Here is a 20,380-nt window from a genome sequence, read left to right on the forward strand (position 1 = left end):
TCCCCCAGTTTTTCCCAGAAAGTCTACAATCCCCCTCTGCGCATGCGCGTGGTTGGTTATGCAACGACTCGCTTCCTCTAGTGCAACTTTACTCTCAGTTCTCCATTGGTTTGTCAAATCTGCTTGAGAATGTGACTTGACAATAACTTTGTGAAAAACACTGCAGATAGATTGCAGGTGTTTGGGGGTTGCCTGGGGCGAGCTGGGGTGCGCTAAAGGGGGGAAGGGGAAGGGGGATTGTAATGGTTTGGGGGTTAGTGACCCGTGTTTGCTGGGGGGAGGGGGTGACCTGTCTGGAGGAGAGGGAGGGGGGGATTTGCGGGTAACCTGTAGAGCTTTCTCCAGATTTCCTGTTGGTGTTTCCCCATGACACGCGTATGTACAAACGGGAGAATATTAGGAACTGCAAGTTCATTTTATTGTTCTGGCCTAATCGTGCTTGCTTCGGCTCTTTGGTCCCCACCTCTTAACCTTCAGTCATCTAGTGTGCAGATTTCCGCGCCTGTTGGACTCTTATATCTACGTTTGAAACTGCATGTGGAGTGTGTATTCATACTGTCTGTTGTTGATCTGTCTGTCTGTCTGAAATTACGAACTTTAATATCCGACACCTCAATGTTTTACGTATGTGCATCCCTTCTCAAAGTAAATATTAAAACAGGTCAGAATGCATTTCATCATCTTTTAAAAAGTTGAAGTTTTAAATTACTTGGATGTACTTGATGTCGAGTAGAAGGTTTTGAGGAGTGTGTGTTGTGTGACAAGTGAGGTAACGGAGGTAGGAGTGGTGTTCCCCCGGGCCGACACCCCGCGGCCCGACACCCCGCGGCCCGACACCCCGCGGCCCGACACCCCGCGGCCCGACACCCCGCGGCCCGACACCCCGCGGCCCGACACCCCGCGGCCCGACACCCCGCGGCCCGACACCCCGCGGCCCGACACCCCGCGGCCCGACACCCCGAGGGCCGACACCCCACACCCCGCGGCCCCACACCCCACACCCCGAGGGCCGACACCCCACACCCCGAGGCCAGCCTCACCACCACTACATTAACTCTCACTCACCTAAAGAGAGTTTCGGGAGTTGTTGCACTCTACGAGCTCGGCCTCGAGACTTGGCCAGATTTACTATTTTCTTATTTCCTTTCCACTTTCCTGGTAGACATTTATGAGGCTGGGGAGTCTTGGTGCTTACTGGCCAAGTAGGCGACATGATTTGGACAGGTTTAGTGTTAATAAAGGAACGTTCATTATCTTCAGAGACCCGTGTCACGGTAGACAGGAAAGGTTGTGTGCTGAAGTGAAGAGTAAGACATTTCTGCGTCAACACTAACATTAAAACTTGAATTACTAGGATAGATCAAGAGATGAGGCAAATTCAAAGGTATTGATGTGAAGAGCAGCCTCGTGCTCAGGCCAGGTGCAGGAGGCTGCTCTTCACTACCAGTGGAGTGGTAATGTTACAGAGAAGCTCAGGATAAGGTTACCTGCTAATCTCTAGTCTGGCGACTGTATTCATGTTACACCTGACACACAGTGGCCGGGAGGTGCTTGTGTTATGTACCAGGAGGAGGGAGAATGCTTGCTGTGTTGTGCCCCAGCAGGTGGGCAAGGCAGCTATAGGGAAGAAAATGTTGAAATTTGCCCTACACAATCTAGGTCAATATGGGTTTAAAGTTGGTCGCATCAGTTGGTTCTCTACCTGATGTTTCTTGCACTGGAAGATTGGTAAAATACTAACGTTATATAGCACACAAAGCATATCGGAAAGGAAGAAACTGCAAAACGGGTGAAAGAAATCTCTGTAAACCTTTTGGTAGTCTTAAGAAGTTAAAACATTAAAAGATAAGTATTGTAATAAGCATTGTATTCAGGTGGGTGTTGTGTGTTTCTGCCATTATTACCACCAGTGCCTGAAGATGACTTGGCAGATTTGTATGGAAAACTAATTTTCGTTTTAAGAACAGTTCAGGTTGATGGGAAGGGTTATTTGTCTCCAAATCTATGATTATTCCAAACAAATAGCTGAAATTTATGAACTTGTTGGAGATTCATCCTAAGCGTTACTGAAGACTAAGTCTGTTTAAATGTTGTTGTATCGTATAAAAGAGCTTTCCTTCCTCTGTACTGTAAATTTGTACATTGTACATTTAGTACTTGGAGCACATTTTAAGGAGCCTGATGACCTTTCTTTGTAGACTGTTTTACTAAAAGTTGTTTAGGTCAGTCTGGAACACTGGAAGATTATTCTCTGCCTTCCTTAAGGTTAATCTGGAGCATTCTTACTTGTTTTCTTCATGAAAGAAGTTTGTTAGTTTAATGTTTTTTATTTATTCTTTCTTTCTCCCCCACAGAGTTTGTCGGGCCACACAACGCCCGTAGAGTGTGTACGCTTTGGAGGCTCTGAGGACCTGGTTTGTGCAGGGTCACTAAGTGGTGCGCTAAAGATTTGGGACCTAGAGGCCACCAAAATAGTCCGAACTCTTACAGGTCACAAGGCTAACATCCGCTGTATAGATTTCCATCCATATGGCGACTTCATCGGTACCGGCTCCCTTGATACTAATATTAAGGTGAGTGGTGTATACACTACACTGTGTATTCTTAAAGCTAGACAGAAGTTTGACTGGGGATAGCTCGTACCTGATAACTTGGTAGAGTTCAATGACAAGGTCACCAAAAACGACAGAGAGAGAACTGGGACAACTGTATTTTCCCAGACTGTCAATTGAGCATTCAATCAAGTACAGTGATACTAGTGCCTTTTACAATTCTAGCATACATACAGAACAATATGACAATATCAGTGTTTGAATTAAATGGACAAAATTACGAGGACTTGTCAACCTTAAAGATGAGGAGGAGGAGAAGAGGGGATAATGCAAATGTTGAAAAAGTGTAAGGAAATGCTCATCATTAAGTAGAATGCACAAAAAGCTTGTAGAAGATACCTCCATCCACAGTTTTAATAGCAAGTACAACAAAACAATGTACGTCAAGAGAAAAGATGTATTATATAGCAAATATTCATTTATCAGCTTGTAAGCAATAATATAATTAATGTTTTCTTCAGCTTATGTTGATCCAGAACTATCGTGATGTTATCAATAGTTTTTGGATAGTATTTTTTGTTTTGTTTGCCCTGGGTCATTTTCTAATTTCATTAATTTTTGGACATTATCTTGCAGTTATGGGATATTCGACGGAAGGGCTGCATCTTTACTTACAAAGGCCACAACCTCACTGTTAATAGTCTCAAGTTTTCTCCAGATGGACAGTGGATTGCTTCAGCTGGGGAGGACTGCAATGTCAAGGTCAGTGACCTACATTACCTTACTAATACAGTACATCAAGGTGTTATAATATTACAGTATTACAATGTTTGAGGATGATATAGGCATCAACCCTTTCATTTTGCAAGTATTTCATATGAATTGAGTTCACATTAAACATTTATCATAATTATTCTAGATGTTTTATCCTATTTTTGACATAAAAATGTGTTTGTTGGATTTGTGATAACATTGTGGTTGAACATGGCTCTTAACAAATCTCGCCAAGAGATGGTACAGTACATACATGAATCTCATTGAGATATTTATCTAGAATATGTTACTTAAATGTTTATTACAAAAAGTTGCAAAAATTGAATTCAGCCAAATTTGGCATTGTATTTTTCGAAGATATTCGTGAATCTTAATTTGTTGCAATATAGAGCATAATAAAATTGGAAAAGAAAGAGGTGGTTTTGGTGTGACTGAAGATATGGAATTGGAATTCAATGTTATTTTAATTTTTAATGAGTATGTTTGTGTAAAAATGGAGGAAACTGCAGAAGGCCTTTTTTTGGCCAATGTAAGGCAACTGATATTATAGCTAACCAAACTTGCCCAAATAGATCTAATCCTACATTGAAACACTACAATTAACCTATGTCTTACTATATTACCAAATAATGTTTCGTAAATCAACAACCTTATTTCTAAATTAGTATTTACTTTATTAATCTAAATTTATTCAATTTACAGTATATCCATTGCTTTGTTTGTATTTTGTGTTTTTATATACAGTATTCTGTATCATTAATAACCTGCCATGTATATTACATACTGATGAATGTTGTGATGCTAGTTGTGGGATCTCCGAGCTGGCAAGATGATGACGGAGTTTGCACAGCACACAGGGCCGGTCAGTGACGTGGAATTTCATCCTCATGAATTTCTTCTGGCATCTGCTTCTCATGACCGGACTGTCAATTTCTGGGACCTGGAAAAATTCTCACTCGTGTCGGCTACTGATGCTGATACTGGGCCCATTAGGTTAGTGAATTTGCATTGAGCCAGTTTATATCAATACACTATGCCCATTCCTACATACCAAATAATAATTAACAGCAGTTCTGCCTTCCACAGTAACATTAAGAAAAATATTAATATACTGTAGTGTATATTAATATGCACTAGTGTATTTTTCTAGTTTATACTAGTGTATAATGTAGTGTATTTCCTGGATAATGGAAAACAGGTTTTCTGTAGAACTGTGCATATCCACTGTGTGGACATGCAGAGAATTTGGATGTAGTGTATATGGTGTCTCACTCATATAAGCACTTCATGCTTACCATCTCTGATACCATTGTTTGCCAAGCTTTGTGAACTGATAGTTTTTGTTATGACTTGCTTTTCACAGACAAAATAATCTTGTTTGGAGCTGGATCGGTATTATACAATGATTAATAATAGTATATTTTTTAAAATATATAATCTACAACTTCTAATAAAGATTTCCAATAAATATGAAACTTAGCCACTTGAGTTTGAAAGGACAGTAAGATTTAGTTTGCTCAATATTTTTCAAAGAGTAAGGATTACAATGCACTTTTTCAGATCACATAATGTTCTTACTTAGAGGTGTATTACAGTGTAGTTATTATTATATTCTGGTGCATTTAAGCATTCTTTGATTAGCTTTATTCCCCCTTGATAGTCACACTTACACTACAGTTACATTATGTTAGCTTTAACCTTGTGAGGAGCTGTTGATGTCTAAAAAAAACTTACATGTAGTTAATATTTACAAAATTGTTGCAAGTAAATGCATAGATAAAGGAAATCCTGTATTGTTAAAATTAAAAACTAATCATTTTTCCAAAATTTGATCATTGTTTTGCTTCAATTTTATGGTGTTTAAACCCTTTTTAAAATTCATGCCGTTGTAAGTACTGTATATAGTGATGAGTAACTTGGTTGCTGTTATAATGTAACAAAAATTGACTAGAGGTTGCCTTCTCTGACTACATTCAAATTATGTTTCAGAACAATTGCCTTCCACCCTGATGGGGATTGCGTGTATGCGGGATCCCCAGATGTCTTAAAAGTATATGGGTGGGAGCCTGCCCGTACCTTTGACACTGTTGCTATGGGTTGGGGCAAGATACAGGATATTGCCATTGCTCAAAACCAGCTGGTTAGTATTTACTGAAATGAGAATCTTCATGTATATGTAAACCTGGACATGTTAGGTTTACTAAATGTTTTATCTGAATATTGTGTTATTGTTCTCCTTTACAAAATGGTCCCGGTCTCTTTGGTCCCGATAATGTGATAGAGAATGTGTAGATAACTATACTGTGTTAAAGTAATATAACACTTTTTACTGTGTTAAAAGTAATATAATAAAAATATATTTTGTATATGAAGTTTTTTTTATTTTGGTGGAGAATAGTGTTTTATATTGAAATATTTATCTAGGGAGCATTTTGGAGTAGTGCCGGAATATATATGATGTCATATACAATACTGTATGTGGGAGTGATAACATTTCACCAATTTTTCAGATTGGTGCAGGCTTCCATGGTGTGCACGTCTCCCTATATGTGGTGGATTTGAAGCGTGTTCAGCCTTTTGGAGTTCCTCAGCACGATGTGCCATCAACTTTCAGATACGGTGCAGCTATACGCAAGAGTTTCAGCAAAGACAAAAGTTCGGGGAAAGCCACGTAAGATGCTGTTTAAATAATTTTAGTGTTTGTAATTGTTTATGCTTTATTAGAACTAAAAAATGGAGTAAATCACTGAATTTTCTCCAACATTGTTGATGACTACTATTTAATTTATAATGTTTCATTTCCCTTTGCATCATTAGTGGGTTGTGGGTCTACCTTTGAAAAATAAGCTTTAAGGGGTTGATTCCTGGGTAATATTGAAGATGAGAGTGAAATCCTATATGATTGAAAGTAGGTTTCTTGGTGAAATTTGTCCCTTGAGCATGGAAACAATATGGCAAGAAAAGTAACATCTTTAAATTTCCTTGGAAAACATTTTTAATGATGTTTGTAGATGAACACAAAATTAGGGTAAATAGTGGTACCTTGAGAAAAGTCATTGAGCATATTTAAAACAAAATTTGACCTGATAGTTGCTATGTTTACTCATACAGGGCAGAGTCCATGAAGACTGAAGAAGCTTCAGATACTGGGGGTGAAGAACCTCAGGAGGAAGACCCACCTCCAGAAATCACTAATCTTAATGATTACAATGGAATTTTTAAGACCCATAGGGAACGTAAGTCATATTTACTATTGTTGTAATTTTAGTTAGTTAAACAATGGGATTTCAGTGTTGACCAATAGCATTACATATGTTATTCAGTGTTTTTATTCATAGTTTTAAAATGTATATAGTGTTTAACATAATGGACTTATCCAAGATCTGAACTTTGATATAAATAACATTTAATAAAATCTGTTGAGAGTATTTTGAGCTTTTCATATTTTTTACTGTAATATCAAAGTCCCAAAATCTTTCAGTTGTATTGCTCCAATAACTGAAATCCCAAGGCCTTCCTGTGACATGTGTCTTCCAATGGCCTTGATTTATTTTCCATGCCAGTTTTTCTCAAATATTACATTGAACAATTCATGCTTGTGCTAATTTCAGACGAGTTGTGCCTTCCTACCTGTGTAATAGAACTTTAAATGTTGAAAACCTATCCTCATTACAATTGAGCATGTTGTTCCCTTCAAGTTGATTCAGTAGTAGATTCTGCATGTGTAGTTCCATCACAGTTCATTCACCGCCTCAGACAAATTCTTGAAGCCACCTAAAAGTGCTTGCACAACAATTTATTCACCTGAATGCCCATATTATTTTTGGTTTAATTTAAAAAAAAAAGTCAGAAAGCACTCTGGAGAGCTTAAGATGATTTCTGATTTATAGTCTTGCTATTGCTTTTTCTCTGAAAATTATTGTGTGGCTTCTTGTTTTAATATTAATCATAACTGTTGTATTTATTGTGCTTCTATTACAGTACAGAGAACACCACCCCCGCCTGAGCCCAAACCCGCCATTAGCAATAACAATGGTAGGTATAGGGATCATAGTCTGCCCCCCCCCACTTTCAGCTACTGGGTAGCACAGTGTGCCCAGAACAGTACCCTGTGTACATATAAAGTCAGTCGGCATATCTAGATCACCACAACCACCCAGAGCTTCACATATGGTAAAGTTAAATAGACTTGTGATCCCATCCTCGTGCTGCCAGTTTTTGAGTAACTTGTGTAGGGACACATCGGAAGTCATTGTTAAGAAACATAGTGGTAAAAGTGCAAGTCTGCAATATATGTTTTTTTAGAAAAAAGTGATCTTTGTCTATTGTTTCAGAGTTACAGAAATATTGTTGGCGCATAGATATATTGTGAAGAATTCCTTTTAATCAAAATTTAATTGTTTAGCTTTAAAATTATTTTCAAACATTCTCAAGTTGTCAAGTATATAGTATACTGTACTGTATTTGAACCTTCATCATGATACTTAGAGGCCTCTTGTATAAAATATACAGCACTGCTAAGTACCTGACACTATCCTGGCAGAAGTTGTAATGAATTTTTTTTGTTAAGGTTTAACAGTTTTATTGTATTGCAAACTCTGTGTTTTATGTATTGTTTGATGTAAAAGCCTTATATTAAGGTCTTCAAATATTGTAGTATGTGTGATGATTTTGTTTCTAAAACCCAGGCTTTATTATAGATTGTGTAATATTCTCCAGCTTTTAGTTTTCTTCAACACCATTTAAATGCTGTATAGAGGAAACAAATAAAAAACTAGGATGCTAGAAGTAAACAAGAAACTGTCCCAACTACCTTTTTTTTATTGTACTTTTCAACTCTCATGCTTTCTAAAGCAGTATCCATTCTGGTCCTATAGGAGTGGATCATGACATACTGGGCAGTGTGATGTTCTGCACAAGTTCCACTTTCTGTAGATTTTTTCAAGTGTCAGCATTGGGGTCATAGTGTTGCTAATCATACTGTGGACTGATACTTTGCACTTGTTATGGTAGTACTTACATTACTGTATAGGAACACTTCTCATTAGTGCCTTGACTGGGCTACTTTCTCTGTTTCAGCTCGGTTAGCATTTTGGTAGCAAGTTCTTCCTATTAAAGTTTCAAATAAATCTGAAGATTCTCACTGCTTTGCTCCAGGACTGTGATTTTGTGCTGGTCTCTCCATTGTAGTTACTGATAAGAATAGAGAAACTATAGAATGCTTATTAGCCCATGTGAAGCAGTTCCTATTAATATTCAACCACGACTATTCATACTGTATATTAATCTGACCGTCTCTTTACTCCAGCCTCTTACCTCATTTTCTGTTCTTAAAACTTGCAACCCTGCTGAGTTTTACCCTTGATTTAGTTCCCTGTAGTCTTCTGTTGACACTTGCCTGCCTTAGGGATAATGTGCAGAGTTTGGGTTGGGAGGCTTTAGTGTTAAGTAGATGCTGCCACATGATAGCAGTTGGGAGCAGTGACCTAGTGTGTCATTAGGTTGTTAACTATGGTGCTGGTGGCCTCTTGAATGCTCAAGTTGTCTTGAAAGATTTTAAATTTAATGTAAATGCACTCTACATTTTGGGCTGGATTGAATAATCTCTGTTGTCTTGCAAGCATCAGTATGACCCGAGAGGGATACAGTACCCTGTAGTACGAAATGTTGTGCTACACTGATGTGAAATGTTGACCACCCATTATTGTATTAGATTCTACCCAGAAGTTGTAGTAAGATTTTGCCCTTAGGGACCATTTGGGTAAACAGCTCAAATATGGTCTCCATGTACTGTACACTCAAAACTTGATTTTTCCCATATGGTCTTACCAATTCCTCCCATTCTTCCTCTTGTTTAAGCAACATCACACACCTTGGCATTTTTAACTAAACATTTTTCTTGTTATGCTCATGTATCATTGATATTTATCTGTTTGTTATTGGGCTCCAAAAGATCACTGACATACTCCTTGTGTTCATCGGCCAAATCTCGACTTTTGTTCTATTGCCTCTTTCATTGCTAATACATTTCAGCCTGCAGCCATTGCTATCGATTTCCATGACTCCATATATACTTGCATCATTCTTGGTGCCTATTCATTTTATTACCATTCAAATCACTTTGTAGAATTATTCTTGAACTTCCTGGTAGCATGCCAATTTTACTCTAAAGTATGCTTAAAAATCTGTCTTGGTTCTAATATCACATGGAGCATTTGTAATTGCAAAAATCACCTTTGCTATTTTGAATTTGATGTACATGCACAAATACTTTGAATTTGGAAAGTCATTATTTACCGCATTCTCTCTTCGTTCACTAAAAGGCATACTTCTTTCTTCTTATATATTTTTTATATACTGTACAGTATAGTATTGAAATACAAGATTATTGTTTCTACTGGCTTGCTTCCCTTCATAAACTATTGCCTTGGAAATGTTGACATTTGTTAATATATAGGACTGAGGGTTTGTGTAGTCATGGTACATTGTTGTGTGCTGGTTAATATTGATGTAAATTTCAAATAATATTTTATTATTTAATTCCAGTGGGTTTACGGTTCTGATGTTTGTTTTATTAGCATGAATGACTATCAGTAAAAATGCATTTAAAATTTTCATTTTATAAAATAATTGAATACCTATTGAGCTTTAACAATTTTAAAGTTTTTCAAGGTATTATGTAAGTTATGGGCATTTCTTAGTGTAAATATGTGTTACATTTGTTTGCATTTTATAATTGCTACAGATCCCATGGTGCCTCAAGTAATGACCAATCCAGATGTAATACGACCAGAACCTCTGAGACATAGTCCACCTACTGCAGCCAGGCCCACCACTCCAGACACCACTCGAAGAGGCTCCTCTCAAAATATTTCACACCTTCCTCGGCCCATTGCCACTCCCAGGGAGAGTGTGACGCCCAGGTTGGTATCCTTTTGTCTCCGGGTAGTTTTACTTCCTTACAAAGTGGCATGTGCAAATCTCCAAATAAATGGCACTCAATTGTTTGACGACACAGAATAATTTTTATGTTGCTCATTATTAATTTCATTGTACTGTGGGAGTGTCTAGTTTTGTATCTATGATGAAAGATTCAAACGAGCATTCCCTGAAGGCTTTTAGCACCTGCCACTGCTGTTCTTTTTCTTAAAAGCTTGTAAGTCACCCAATTTTCTTGCCATTCTGTTTTTAGCTTTTGCTTTTTCACTTGTTTTTTTGCCTAACACAGATGTTCAAAATATTTCAATCCGTCTGCTGATTCCAGTTCTGTTCTGTTTTAACAAAAATTTGTTTAACCTTCAAATATTATACAACTCTATCCTTTTATGTATTATGTGATCACCTAGTTTTCCACTTTTATGGGAAAGGATCAGTGAGAAGATTGTAAACCAATAAACAATAAAGTAAAAGGTTAAATTTACTTTATTTAATAATGCCCATCTCATCCCTGGACTACCAGAGTCCAACTTGTTCCTTACCACTTGTCATTCATTGTTCACCTTCACTCCCTGCATCTGTCTCACACACTTACCATAGCATCCCATATTACTGGTATTCCTCTCCTCCTCTCTTAATCGCTTGAATACAGTCTTTACCAGTCTGTCATCTTCCATTCATTAAGCAATACCAAACCATCTATCAAAATCTCCTTAATCTTAAGATGAGAACATTTGTACTCCATATTTTTATCAATTATATACCTTACTCTACAGTATTTGTTCTCTTAACATTACACATGCTTTTCATACTGTCCATTTTATACAGATATACTTCTGTGAGTCTTAAATATTTATGCTCGTGTCACACAACTTTTATGCATGCCCTACTTCCTTAATTTTAGGTTTGTCGTCTTCTTTTAAAAATTTTAGATCACTTAACTTACTCTTATATTAGCATTGTTTTGTTGTGTCTTCCACACACAGCCATTGTAGCATCTTCTATTGTGTTATTATAACACCACTCTATTTTATACCATCATGGTGCTTTCACCTCATTCTGTGCCATCATGGTGCCTTTACCTCATTCTGTCCCATCATGGTGTGTTCATTCACCTTTGCCCCATTCTGTCAGTTCAAGGCACTTTCACCCCATTCTGTGTCATTGTTGACAACTTCACCAGACTCATTTTCTCACATTAAATATACTTAACAGCCAAATTGACAATGAACAGTCCTACCTTCTCCACACTGAATTCATAGTTTATCACTAACTGGCAGCTAGTGTATATTACTATATAGTTTACCATGATAAAGAAAGGGACACCTTTGGAGAAATGCTCATATCTCTCTAATTTTGACTTGGGTAAATACAGTCTTGTCTTGTGGTCAATCGATTTATGAAGTTCGAGATTCATTCAAATCGGCTAATTTCCTTTATACTTTATCTTAAATATAAACAATTTTTTTTTAATATACTGTACCACTATACACTTACTTTTTTCTATAATATGCAATTTAGACATTTGTTTGTTTAGCATCATTAAAGTTTAATTTCTTTATATTTGTATTACATTCACCTGCATAGCAGATTATATTATGGTATGGTGTTCACTTGTTTGCCTCACTTTTAATAAACTTTTTGCAGTTTTTTATTCTTCTTTTTGCTTAGTTTTAAAGACTTAAAAGTTTGTTTTGCACACTCCAGCAGTTCCCATTCTCTCAATTGTTGCTGGGGTTTAGAGAATGCTATTTTATTATTGTTATGCCCATAGATATGATAATGGTAACCAGCCACAGACGCCCCCCTCAAACCCCACCAGTTTCCCAAGTGTCTTTGAAAGACGAGGCTCTACTCAGGAGCAGTCTGCGGGTGTGTCTTCTCACAGGTAATGCAGTATTGTAGGAATTGTATTATTTGTCCCCGTTTTAATTGTATCTTGCACATCTGTGCATCCAAATAAGGTACATGTGTTTTCATTTAAACTTCTTGTTGTTTCACATCAGCTTTGAGTCTCATATGCTGTTTATTTCTCATCTTGATTTACATCATAAAGTCTCATCAGCTCTGTTTTTAAATATGCACTAATTGTATGCACAAACTCTAACCCAATTAGGGACTACACATTAAGTGGCAGTGCCAGTCCCAACATGAGTCAACCCTACAGAGCACGTGCTGTGTCGGAGAGCAGAAGAGACCCGAGAGAATCGTCCAGTGCCCCATATGAAGCTGAAGGCAACAGGTAGGTTCTGTATATTTGTACTTAGACAATCACTATATACAGTGCTCAAATGTTGTGATGGATTTGTGTATGTGTAATATATTGCTTCTATTATATGGACTAAATTTATTTTTTTTAATGAGCAAATGGATCCTTGGTTTTATTTTCTCCGTCTCTCTTTGTCATTTATATTTAAATGCTAAATGTGCTGATTTATTTCATCGTAGTATTAAAGAAATGGATATGTGTACTTTCCATAGGTAGATTTGTTAGTGTTGGCTTAATTAACATATTGACTTTCATAGTTGTCTTCTGCATAATTAAGGAACTTTTAACATGATTAATGTACTTAAGGTTTTAAAATGTCTTAGGTGAGGTAATGTGCCAAATAATGTTGGAGAAAGGATTCTGTAACCATATGGCAACAGCAATTGGTAGTCAGATTTAATTTAATTCTTTATTTGTATGACTTCTGTTTATATATGTATTATGAAAGTTTTATAAATTTATTGTTATTCTCCCTCAGATACCACATTCGACATAGTCCATCAGAGCCACATTTGGTGAGACAGTCATCTTCTCCAGGTCCTCCATCAAGCTCCCCAGCTTATCATGACTCGGCTCCAAGCTTACCACAGTTGGCTCGACCAGATCTCACTAATCTAAGTCGCACTCAGGCATCATCTAAGCCAGACCTCACGTCTCACTCCAGGCCAATTGATCGGCCAACCCTAGTCAGGGCACTGCCACGTCCTCATGTATCACAGAGCTCGGAAGTATTGTTCATGGGCACACCCAAGCCAAGCAGTCCTGATATATCATACATGGGCTCGATGAAGGAACCACCTGATTATGGTTATCGTCAAGATGGCTTGAAGGAAATTGATTATTCATCTTCCTTTTCAAGTATACCTCCTGATAAGAGTATTAACTTTGATGACTTTCTACCAGTAAGTTTGAACATTTGCTGGTCATGTTGTTGATTTTCCTGAAGTATTGTAGTTCATCATCTGTGTAAAAATCCAACAGTTTATAATATATCTAGTTGATGCCTTTGTTAACATTATTCATATATCACTTATGCATCATTTTTAATATATTTTAACCAAACAAATGTAAAATTAAATTTAAAATTAACACATTGAGATTTTGAAGCTCTTTGTTGTGAGAGAGCTGACTTTGAGGTGAAGCTTCCTACATATACATCTATGTACCAGAATGTTCACATTTTGACATTCAGTAAATGTATATTAGTGGGTATACTTTTGTTTTTAAAAATATTAATAATATTTGTGTTGTAAGATGTACCTGACATAGGCACTGGGATTCAATAACTGCTGCCTATGATAGAAACTCTAATTTAGGATAAATGTAATTACGGTATTTGTCTTACCTAGCATAAAGTATTTTTCATATTTTGACGAAAATATTTTTCATGTCAGATACAATCCAGATATTGATTTTAAAAAAATTCTTTTAACAGAACAAACTGAGTAGCTTGGGCTTGGATGGAAGTACTGGTAGAAATGGCCTAACAGGCATTGCAGGGACTGAAATGTCTGAACAGGAAGTGCTATCTAGCATCATGCGTGGTCACTCATCCATGATGTCTGTCATTAGTGCTCGGTCTAGAGGCCTGCAAATTACGCACAAGCTGTGGCAGAGTAAGGATCTCAAGACAGCTGTCGACCATGCTCTCAACACAAGTGATCAGGCACTTCTCGTCGATCTTTTAGGCATCATTAACCTTAGACCGTAAGTTAATCATTGTATCAATATTTAATTCCAGTTTATTATAAATCATAGTTTCCTATCTTGGTTCTTCTGAGTATTAGAAAATAGAAAATAAAATTTTATTTGAAATGGGTATAATTACGGGTCCTATCAATATAGTGTAGTTAACCTAATAATTTTGAGACTTTGTAATAGATATGCTTATTTATGTTGTGTTGTGCAGGTCAATATGGAATCTGGACCTCTTGACGGCTCTGCTTCCGCCTGTCAGTTTGCTTTTGCAAAGTAAATATGAAACGTGAGTAAACTGATTTTTAGTTAAACAATTTTACTGAAATATAAATATTATGGAAACTTAATGCTGTATTTTATTTAGTACCATGTGACTTGGTAGCTCATTTAAATAAAATGAGCTACCAGATCACAGCTGTTTATTGTTGCCTCTTTGCAGATGATGAAAAGTCTCGGACATATATGATATATTCAATATATGACATTGATATATTTGCATAGCTTTTGTGAAAGTTGCTAAATACTTACAATAAACTTTCAGATATGTTACTTGTGGTTGCAATGCCTTGAAACTGATGATCAAGAATTTTGCAGTCATGATAAAATCAAACATGTCTGGTCCCATACACAGTGTTGGGGTTGACATATCGAGAGAAGAACGGTAAGTCATAATACAGTAATCTTAGATGTGTTTGAAATGATAAAATACTCGACCTGTATAGTAGAAGCTGCCTCTGTGTGGGCTCCATTTCACGACTGCAAAGTCTTTGCAATGGATGCATTGCATTTTGCCTTGTCTACAATCTGTTTCCTCCAGTCAAGATGCTTTTGCCTATTCCTTTGAAGCTGAGAGGTTCAGGATTTTGCTTGCTTTCCCTGGCTGGTCTAACCCTGATTTTAGACCCTACTTTTCTTGAGCTCTAACTTGGCCTTGTTCCCAGTCCTCAGTATTAACAGCAGAGCTTGAAAATATTAGTTTGTATGTGTATGTATTTTATAGAGGAGGTTGGTTTTGCCGTCTATTTGAAGAGCTAATGATAATTATTCTAATTTGAATAGCTGGTCTGTCAGATTTTAGGAATCTTCTCTTGCTTCTGTCAGTTTTCTTTTTTTTATTCATTGCCATGCATCATTGCTCATTTGGTCATTTGGATTCTACAGATGAGCAGCTCATGTCTTATTTAGGGCTCTTCTGCAATTCTGTTTAAGCTTTGTTTCAACCTAAATCTCTGACCCTGCCATCATGAGTTTATACGGCATTTGTCCACGTCTAATCCTTCCCAAGCACAGTTGGAGCCCACCTAATCTCTCAATACAATGCTGGCTGGATTCCTTATGCTTAGCTGGGTTTAGAACTTCTGTCTTTGATGCCCTCCTTCAAGATTTTGTTTTCACACTTACTCTGGTCTCTTGGGCTGTTAACTTTTGCTGTTATCCACTCTGTTGGCTTCATGTTCTTTGGTCATGGAAATGCCTTTTGCATTTCTATCTTAACTGCAAATTCTTGATTAAAATATAAAGCAGATTCTTCCTAAAGGAACCCTATTGTTGTTCAGGCTGGGTTTTAGACCTTGTGGCCATTGTGCTCTATATACGGTTGTGGCTTTTTACCAGTATTTCCTCACTTTTCCGCTGAAACAGGTTGTCCTTCCATAACCCAAGCTGTACTAAGGGAATTTTTTTTTAAATTTGTAGTGTGGTAAGTTTCATTAAATTGGAGATATAGCCTTAAATAATGAATATTTTCAGATCATGTGCATAAGTGTTCTGTTTCAGCATCTGAGTTTGAGATTCTTGTCTAACCTTATATTGTGGTCATCTTCACAAGACTTCTCGACTGTTCTGTGGGTTTGTTGTGCTCTCTTTTGAGATAGGCTTACCTTCTGGTGGGAAATTTGGATGGCCAGATGCAAGGCTGGGAAGAATGCGAGGAGTTTTGAGTTTGGGAACCCTGCATTAGTATTGGTGCTGCTGCTACCTATGAGCAATGCCAACTGTGGTTTGTGAGGACGAGATGGCTGGCCAGTTGGCAGTTAGCAAGAGTTCTACGTAGCTGTCCCCGTGAAATAGTTTGGAATGGCCTCAAACCTTTATGGGTGTATTTTCTGAAGGTCATTTTGAACAAGATTAAAGAAGTACTCCTTTGCATCTCAAGCTCCAGTATATCCTGGCAGGAATGCTTAAGATCTGTGCAGCATTAGTGCAGATTTTTGGCCAGCTATGAGTGACTAGGAAAATTTCCAATGGGACCATCAAGAACCATGCTCTAGTGAGCAACTGAGTTTACTACTCAATAAGGTGATTTTCGTTTTCACTTAAGCATTATTTCCTAGCATTCATTTTCATTCTTTGTCACATGTACATTTTGTATTGAATAAGACTGATTACATAAATATTTTCCACCTATAGCAGAGAAAAAGTGTAAATTTACTTATTCTGATTGTTGGATTAATATTGGTATACAAAACATGATATTGCTGACCTCAAACAAGGGTAGCTGACAGTAAGAATGATAAATGATTAAATGTGACAGATATATATTTATGCCATATTAATTTGCACATTTTGTCCTCAGGTATAACAAATGCATTGAGTGCTACAATCACATGATGTCAATTCGAGCTTTCCTTCTCAAGCGACAAACAGTTCCTGGAAAATTAGGACCCATGTATCGTGAATTGGTCATCCTCATGCAAGCCTTTGAGTAGTGCCAACCTTTTTTGTGTAGTCATTGGGAAAAATTCTTGAAAATAAATGAAATAATTGGAATTTAAACAAAAAATATAAATTCATATAAATGATGAAAATGAACAAGGAACAAAAATATGGTGTATTATTAAAAATATAGCTTAACATTTTCTACTTTTATGGAAAGAATGGTCAGGAAATAGGGTGTTAGCCATATTTAAATTTACCTGATTTTTCACCATGAAGTTCGGGTGACAATGAAGGACTGGTAATTATTTCATAGTAATGAGGAAATTGTAGCACCTGATTTCGAAATTCAGATAAAACACTGATGCAGTTGCTGCTCAGAGCGCATCTCTTATTTACAGGCATTTTTATCAAGCACTTTATATATGAATATAGGTGCTTTAAATTTAATTACTGCTTCTATATAGTGAAGATTAATGATTATATGGAAATGGATTGCAATGAGCAGTAGTTTAATTTGTGATCATTAAGCTAACATTATGATGGGAATTACCTATGTATATTAATCTCAAATGGCTGGATGGCTCGTGTTAATTGCCTCCTGCACATAGCCAAGGAAGTGAATTACAACAGTTATTAATATAAACTTTGTGCCTTCTCATTTATTACTCCTCTCTGCCCTAATGTGATAGTGCAGAACAGTAGTCATATGCAGTACCAAGGTATTCTTAACAAGTCGGAAACATTTCCAGACGTTAATACGTTTTTCTTTGAATTCTCAAACAAGTGTGGTAGTGAGATACTTGTAATATTGATGGGATGGTATATTATCATTCTGTACTATGTGATTATAAGAGACTTTTGTTGTTGCTAGGTTAGCAGATTTTGAGCTTTAGGTTTACATTTTATAATGTGAAGTGGATACTACTAAAGGTTCACATTCCCAGAGCCAGGCAGATGTCTTTTGTTACTTGTGACGTACACACAGCCGATCACTTTCTTTGTTTATGCAGTACCAAGTCTTTTCCTTGTCAGGAGATCTGACTGCTTAGTGAGAAGCACTGTGGGGAAAAATTGCTTTTATTTTATTGCAAATCAAATTCAAAATTTGTATTACTTTTATCCTAATGGCAGAAGCCAGTTGCAATAGCATACTTGTAACATAATGCCCTTAACTGGACATAGAGGCTGTATAACAGAGTTATCAGTGACGGATTTTGGGGTTATCAATACCATTCAAATGTACTAGCTAATGATATATCAGCCGGTAATTCACCAGTATCTCAGGTCATGATGAATGAGTAGTTTTTACTTGGTGTTGTAATCAGGAATTGAACCTTCCTTGTAACATATCCCAGACCCTAATAGATGTAATGGTGACATAAGGAGGACCAAGCTTGGTTGCTCCTCTTTCTGGATTTACATTACCTGCCTTGCATTCTAGTCTCGGCCATAATTTCTCAGACTAATGAGCATAAGCAAAAATCCACCAGCCAGGCTTTGTGCATTCCATTTTATTTAATTTTTATTTTTATTTTGACCATACTCTATAATCTCATTGTTGCTCAACTATTTGAGGTTATGTGTTGGTGCACTCTTGCCCTATAAAGTAAATAGGGTTAGTGCCAAACACAAAAGCTGGAGTTTTTGTTAAAATGCCTGGAGATTAACAAATCAAAGGTAACACCATTAATTTGGTAATGTTAACCTGCAAAAAACAATGTGTAAAAATGTTTTTTTTTTTTTACCTCAAAGAAAATAATCTTCAGGTAGTTTTAACTAAATATCTGCATAAAAATGATTCACATGTACAGGGAAGTAATCTTGATCAAAGTGGTGTAAAAGTATCATTGTGCGTGCGCCAGACCTGGGCTTTATTAAAGGTGTATGTTATGCTCGCTTTTGGCCATTTAATGACGCAATCAGCAGTTGTGTGCCTTGGAGGGTTTTATAATACTTACTGTTTTATATATACATATATATATTGTAAATTAGTGACTGTTCCTGGCTAGGTTCCTGATTGTCAAGGCATTCATATAAAGAATTACCTCTTGAAAATAGAGGTTGAAAAATAGCCATTTCTTTACAGTTTGTCAGTAATTTGACTGATAATTTTGTCTACTTTGCAGAAATTTTACATTGTAATAATGATTTTTTTAATTAATCAAAACCTCTATATAAAGTAAATAGTGTCTTTTGACAAGAAAATATTGGAATATAAATACATTATCTTTCAAACTGCACTTTAGAGAAATATGAATAAATAGTCACATTGTTCACTACAGGTAACCTGAATTCCATCCATCTTCTGAAAGTGTGTACAAACCCTCCAGTCAACCCTAAACTGGAGACTGTGTGACTGCTGATCATGCTTGTGTACCAACTAAGGTGTCTGATTAAATATAAAACATAACTTACACCCATTCCAAAGTTAACACTTTTTTTTTTAACCAAGTTAGCATAAGTTTTTTTTAACATTAGTGAAGGCTGTGTTTAGGGTCATTTAGTGGTTCAAACTACCCTTTTCTGTTGTATGATTGTATTTTGATCAGTGCTTCAACTTTGGATACATGTGGTAGAAAATGCCTCACTATTGGTGCTCACAGTAACCTTTAACTAACTAGATCTCAAAATAATGTTTTGTTTGCCTCGAAGATCATCTGTGGTCTGCTTCCTAATATTTACTCTTTGAATGATGGCCTAACAGGACTTGTAAAGTTATGTTAATTGGTTTTCAATGTAAAGGAAGCTTGTCATATTTCAGAAAGTAGTAAATGTTATTTGAATAATATGACAATAATAGTGGTTTATTTTAGTCTTTCAAAAGTTGTAACAGGTCATCCTGCTTTGTTATATTGATGTGACAAATTACGGAAGAAGTATTTATACTGTAAATAGTTAATATGGTGTACATAATTTGTGATAATAAAAATATTGTTAATTTATAACCTGCTTTTCATACCCTTTGCAGTTATTTCCATTAGATTATTCTTCCAGGCTTTGTTCCATCTTCTGAGAAGTAATTAACCTCTGGGATTAGTACCTAAGTAATTATTATTAAAAAAAAAATGCACCATACTGGGGAAAGACTGTAGCACCAACAGTGTTGTTAGATATTCAAAAGTTGCTAAATATCACTTGAGGACGGCAACATGGGAACAAAAGCACATAAAGCAAGTGATATCAAAGGTGTCAGATTCACTAAGGATTCTATTAAGGGATAAATAGCCTTGAGGGACAGCTGGGAAACAAGACGCACAAATATCTAAAAAATCGAGACACTCGACAAGGAGACACAAGACTAAGACGGACAATAAGGAGCAGGGCGGCGTTGCATCAAGTATTTGCGAGTGCAATGGCCAATACACAACTTCGACAGATCATTTCCCACTGCCGGTTACAGTGGTAGAAGGAAGGCCAAAGGGGACAGTTTAACACATGCCCAACGACCCTGCCAATGGTCACGGATTGAGGAATGAATGACTGGGTAGCAATC

The 20,380-nt window shown here is 36.7% G+C and overlaps 1 protein-coding gene across 5 annotated transcripts in view; it reads left to right on the forward strand.

Moving 5' to 3' along the window:
- The window catches only part of LOC138368617 (katanin p80 WD40 repeat-containing subunit B1-like), a 119,022-nt gene extending 99,190 nt beyond the window's left edge, over nt 1-19,832 (forward strand). For 3 of the 5 annotated variants that reach the window (XM_069331213.1, XM_069331210.1, XM_069331211.1), the window contains 15 exons: nt 2,355-2,573; nt 3,189-3,314; nt 4,132-4,319; nt 5,316-5,466; nt 5,837-5,997; nt 6,438-6,562; nt 7,308-7,361; nt 10,072-10,249; nt 12,037-12,150; nt 12,379-12,504; nt 13,010-13,433; nt 13,967-14,238; nt 14,441-14,515; nt 14,771-14,890; nt 16,805-19,832. In XM_069331213.1, the coding sequence (XP_069187314.1) occupies nt 2,355-2,573; nt 3,189-3,314; nt 4,132-4,319; nt 5,316-5,466; nt 5,837-5,997; nt 6,438-6,562; nt 7,308-7,361; nt 10,072-10,249; nt 12,037-12,150; nt 12,379-12,504; nt 13,010-13,433; nt 13,967-14,238; nt 14,441-14,515; nt 14,771-14,890; nt 16,805-16,937 (2,466 nt within the window). In that variant the 3' untranslated portion in view covers nt 16,938-19,832. The remainder of the gene's footprint in view (nt 1-2,354; nt 2,574-3,188; nt 3,315-4,131; nt 4,320-5,315; nt 5,467-5,836; nt 5,998-6,437; nt 6,563-7,307; nt 7,362-10,071; nt 10,250-12,036; nt 12,151-12,378; nt 12,505-13,009; nt 13,434-13,966; nt 14,239-14,440; nt 14,516-14,770; nt 14,891-16,804) is intronic. The other 2 variants (XM_069331214.1, XM_069331212.1) reach the window with 1 other exon arrangement.
- Nucleotides 19,833-20,380: the final 548 nt, after the last annotated feature.

The sequence above is a fragment of the Procambarus clarkii genome, chromosome 25, assembly GCF_040958095.1.
Source record: "Procambarus clarkii isolate CNS0578487 chromosome 25, FALCON_Pclarkii_2.0, whole genome shotgun sequence".
Classification (NCBI taxonomy): Eukaryota; Metazoa; Arthropoda; class Malacostraca; order Decapoda; family Cambaridae; genus Procambarus; species Procambarus clarkii.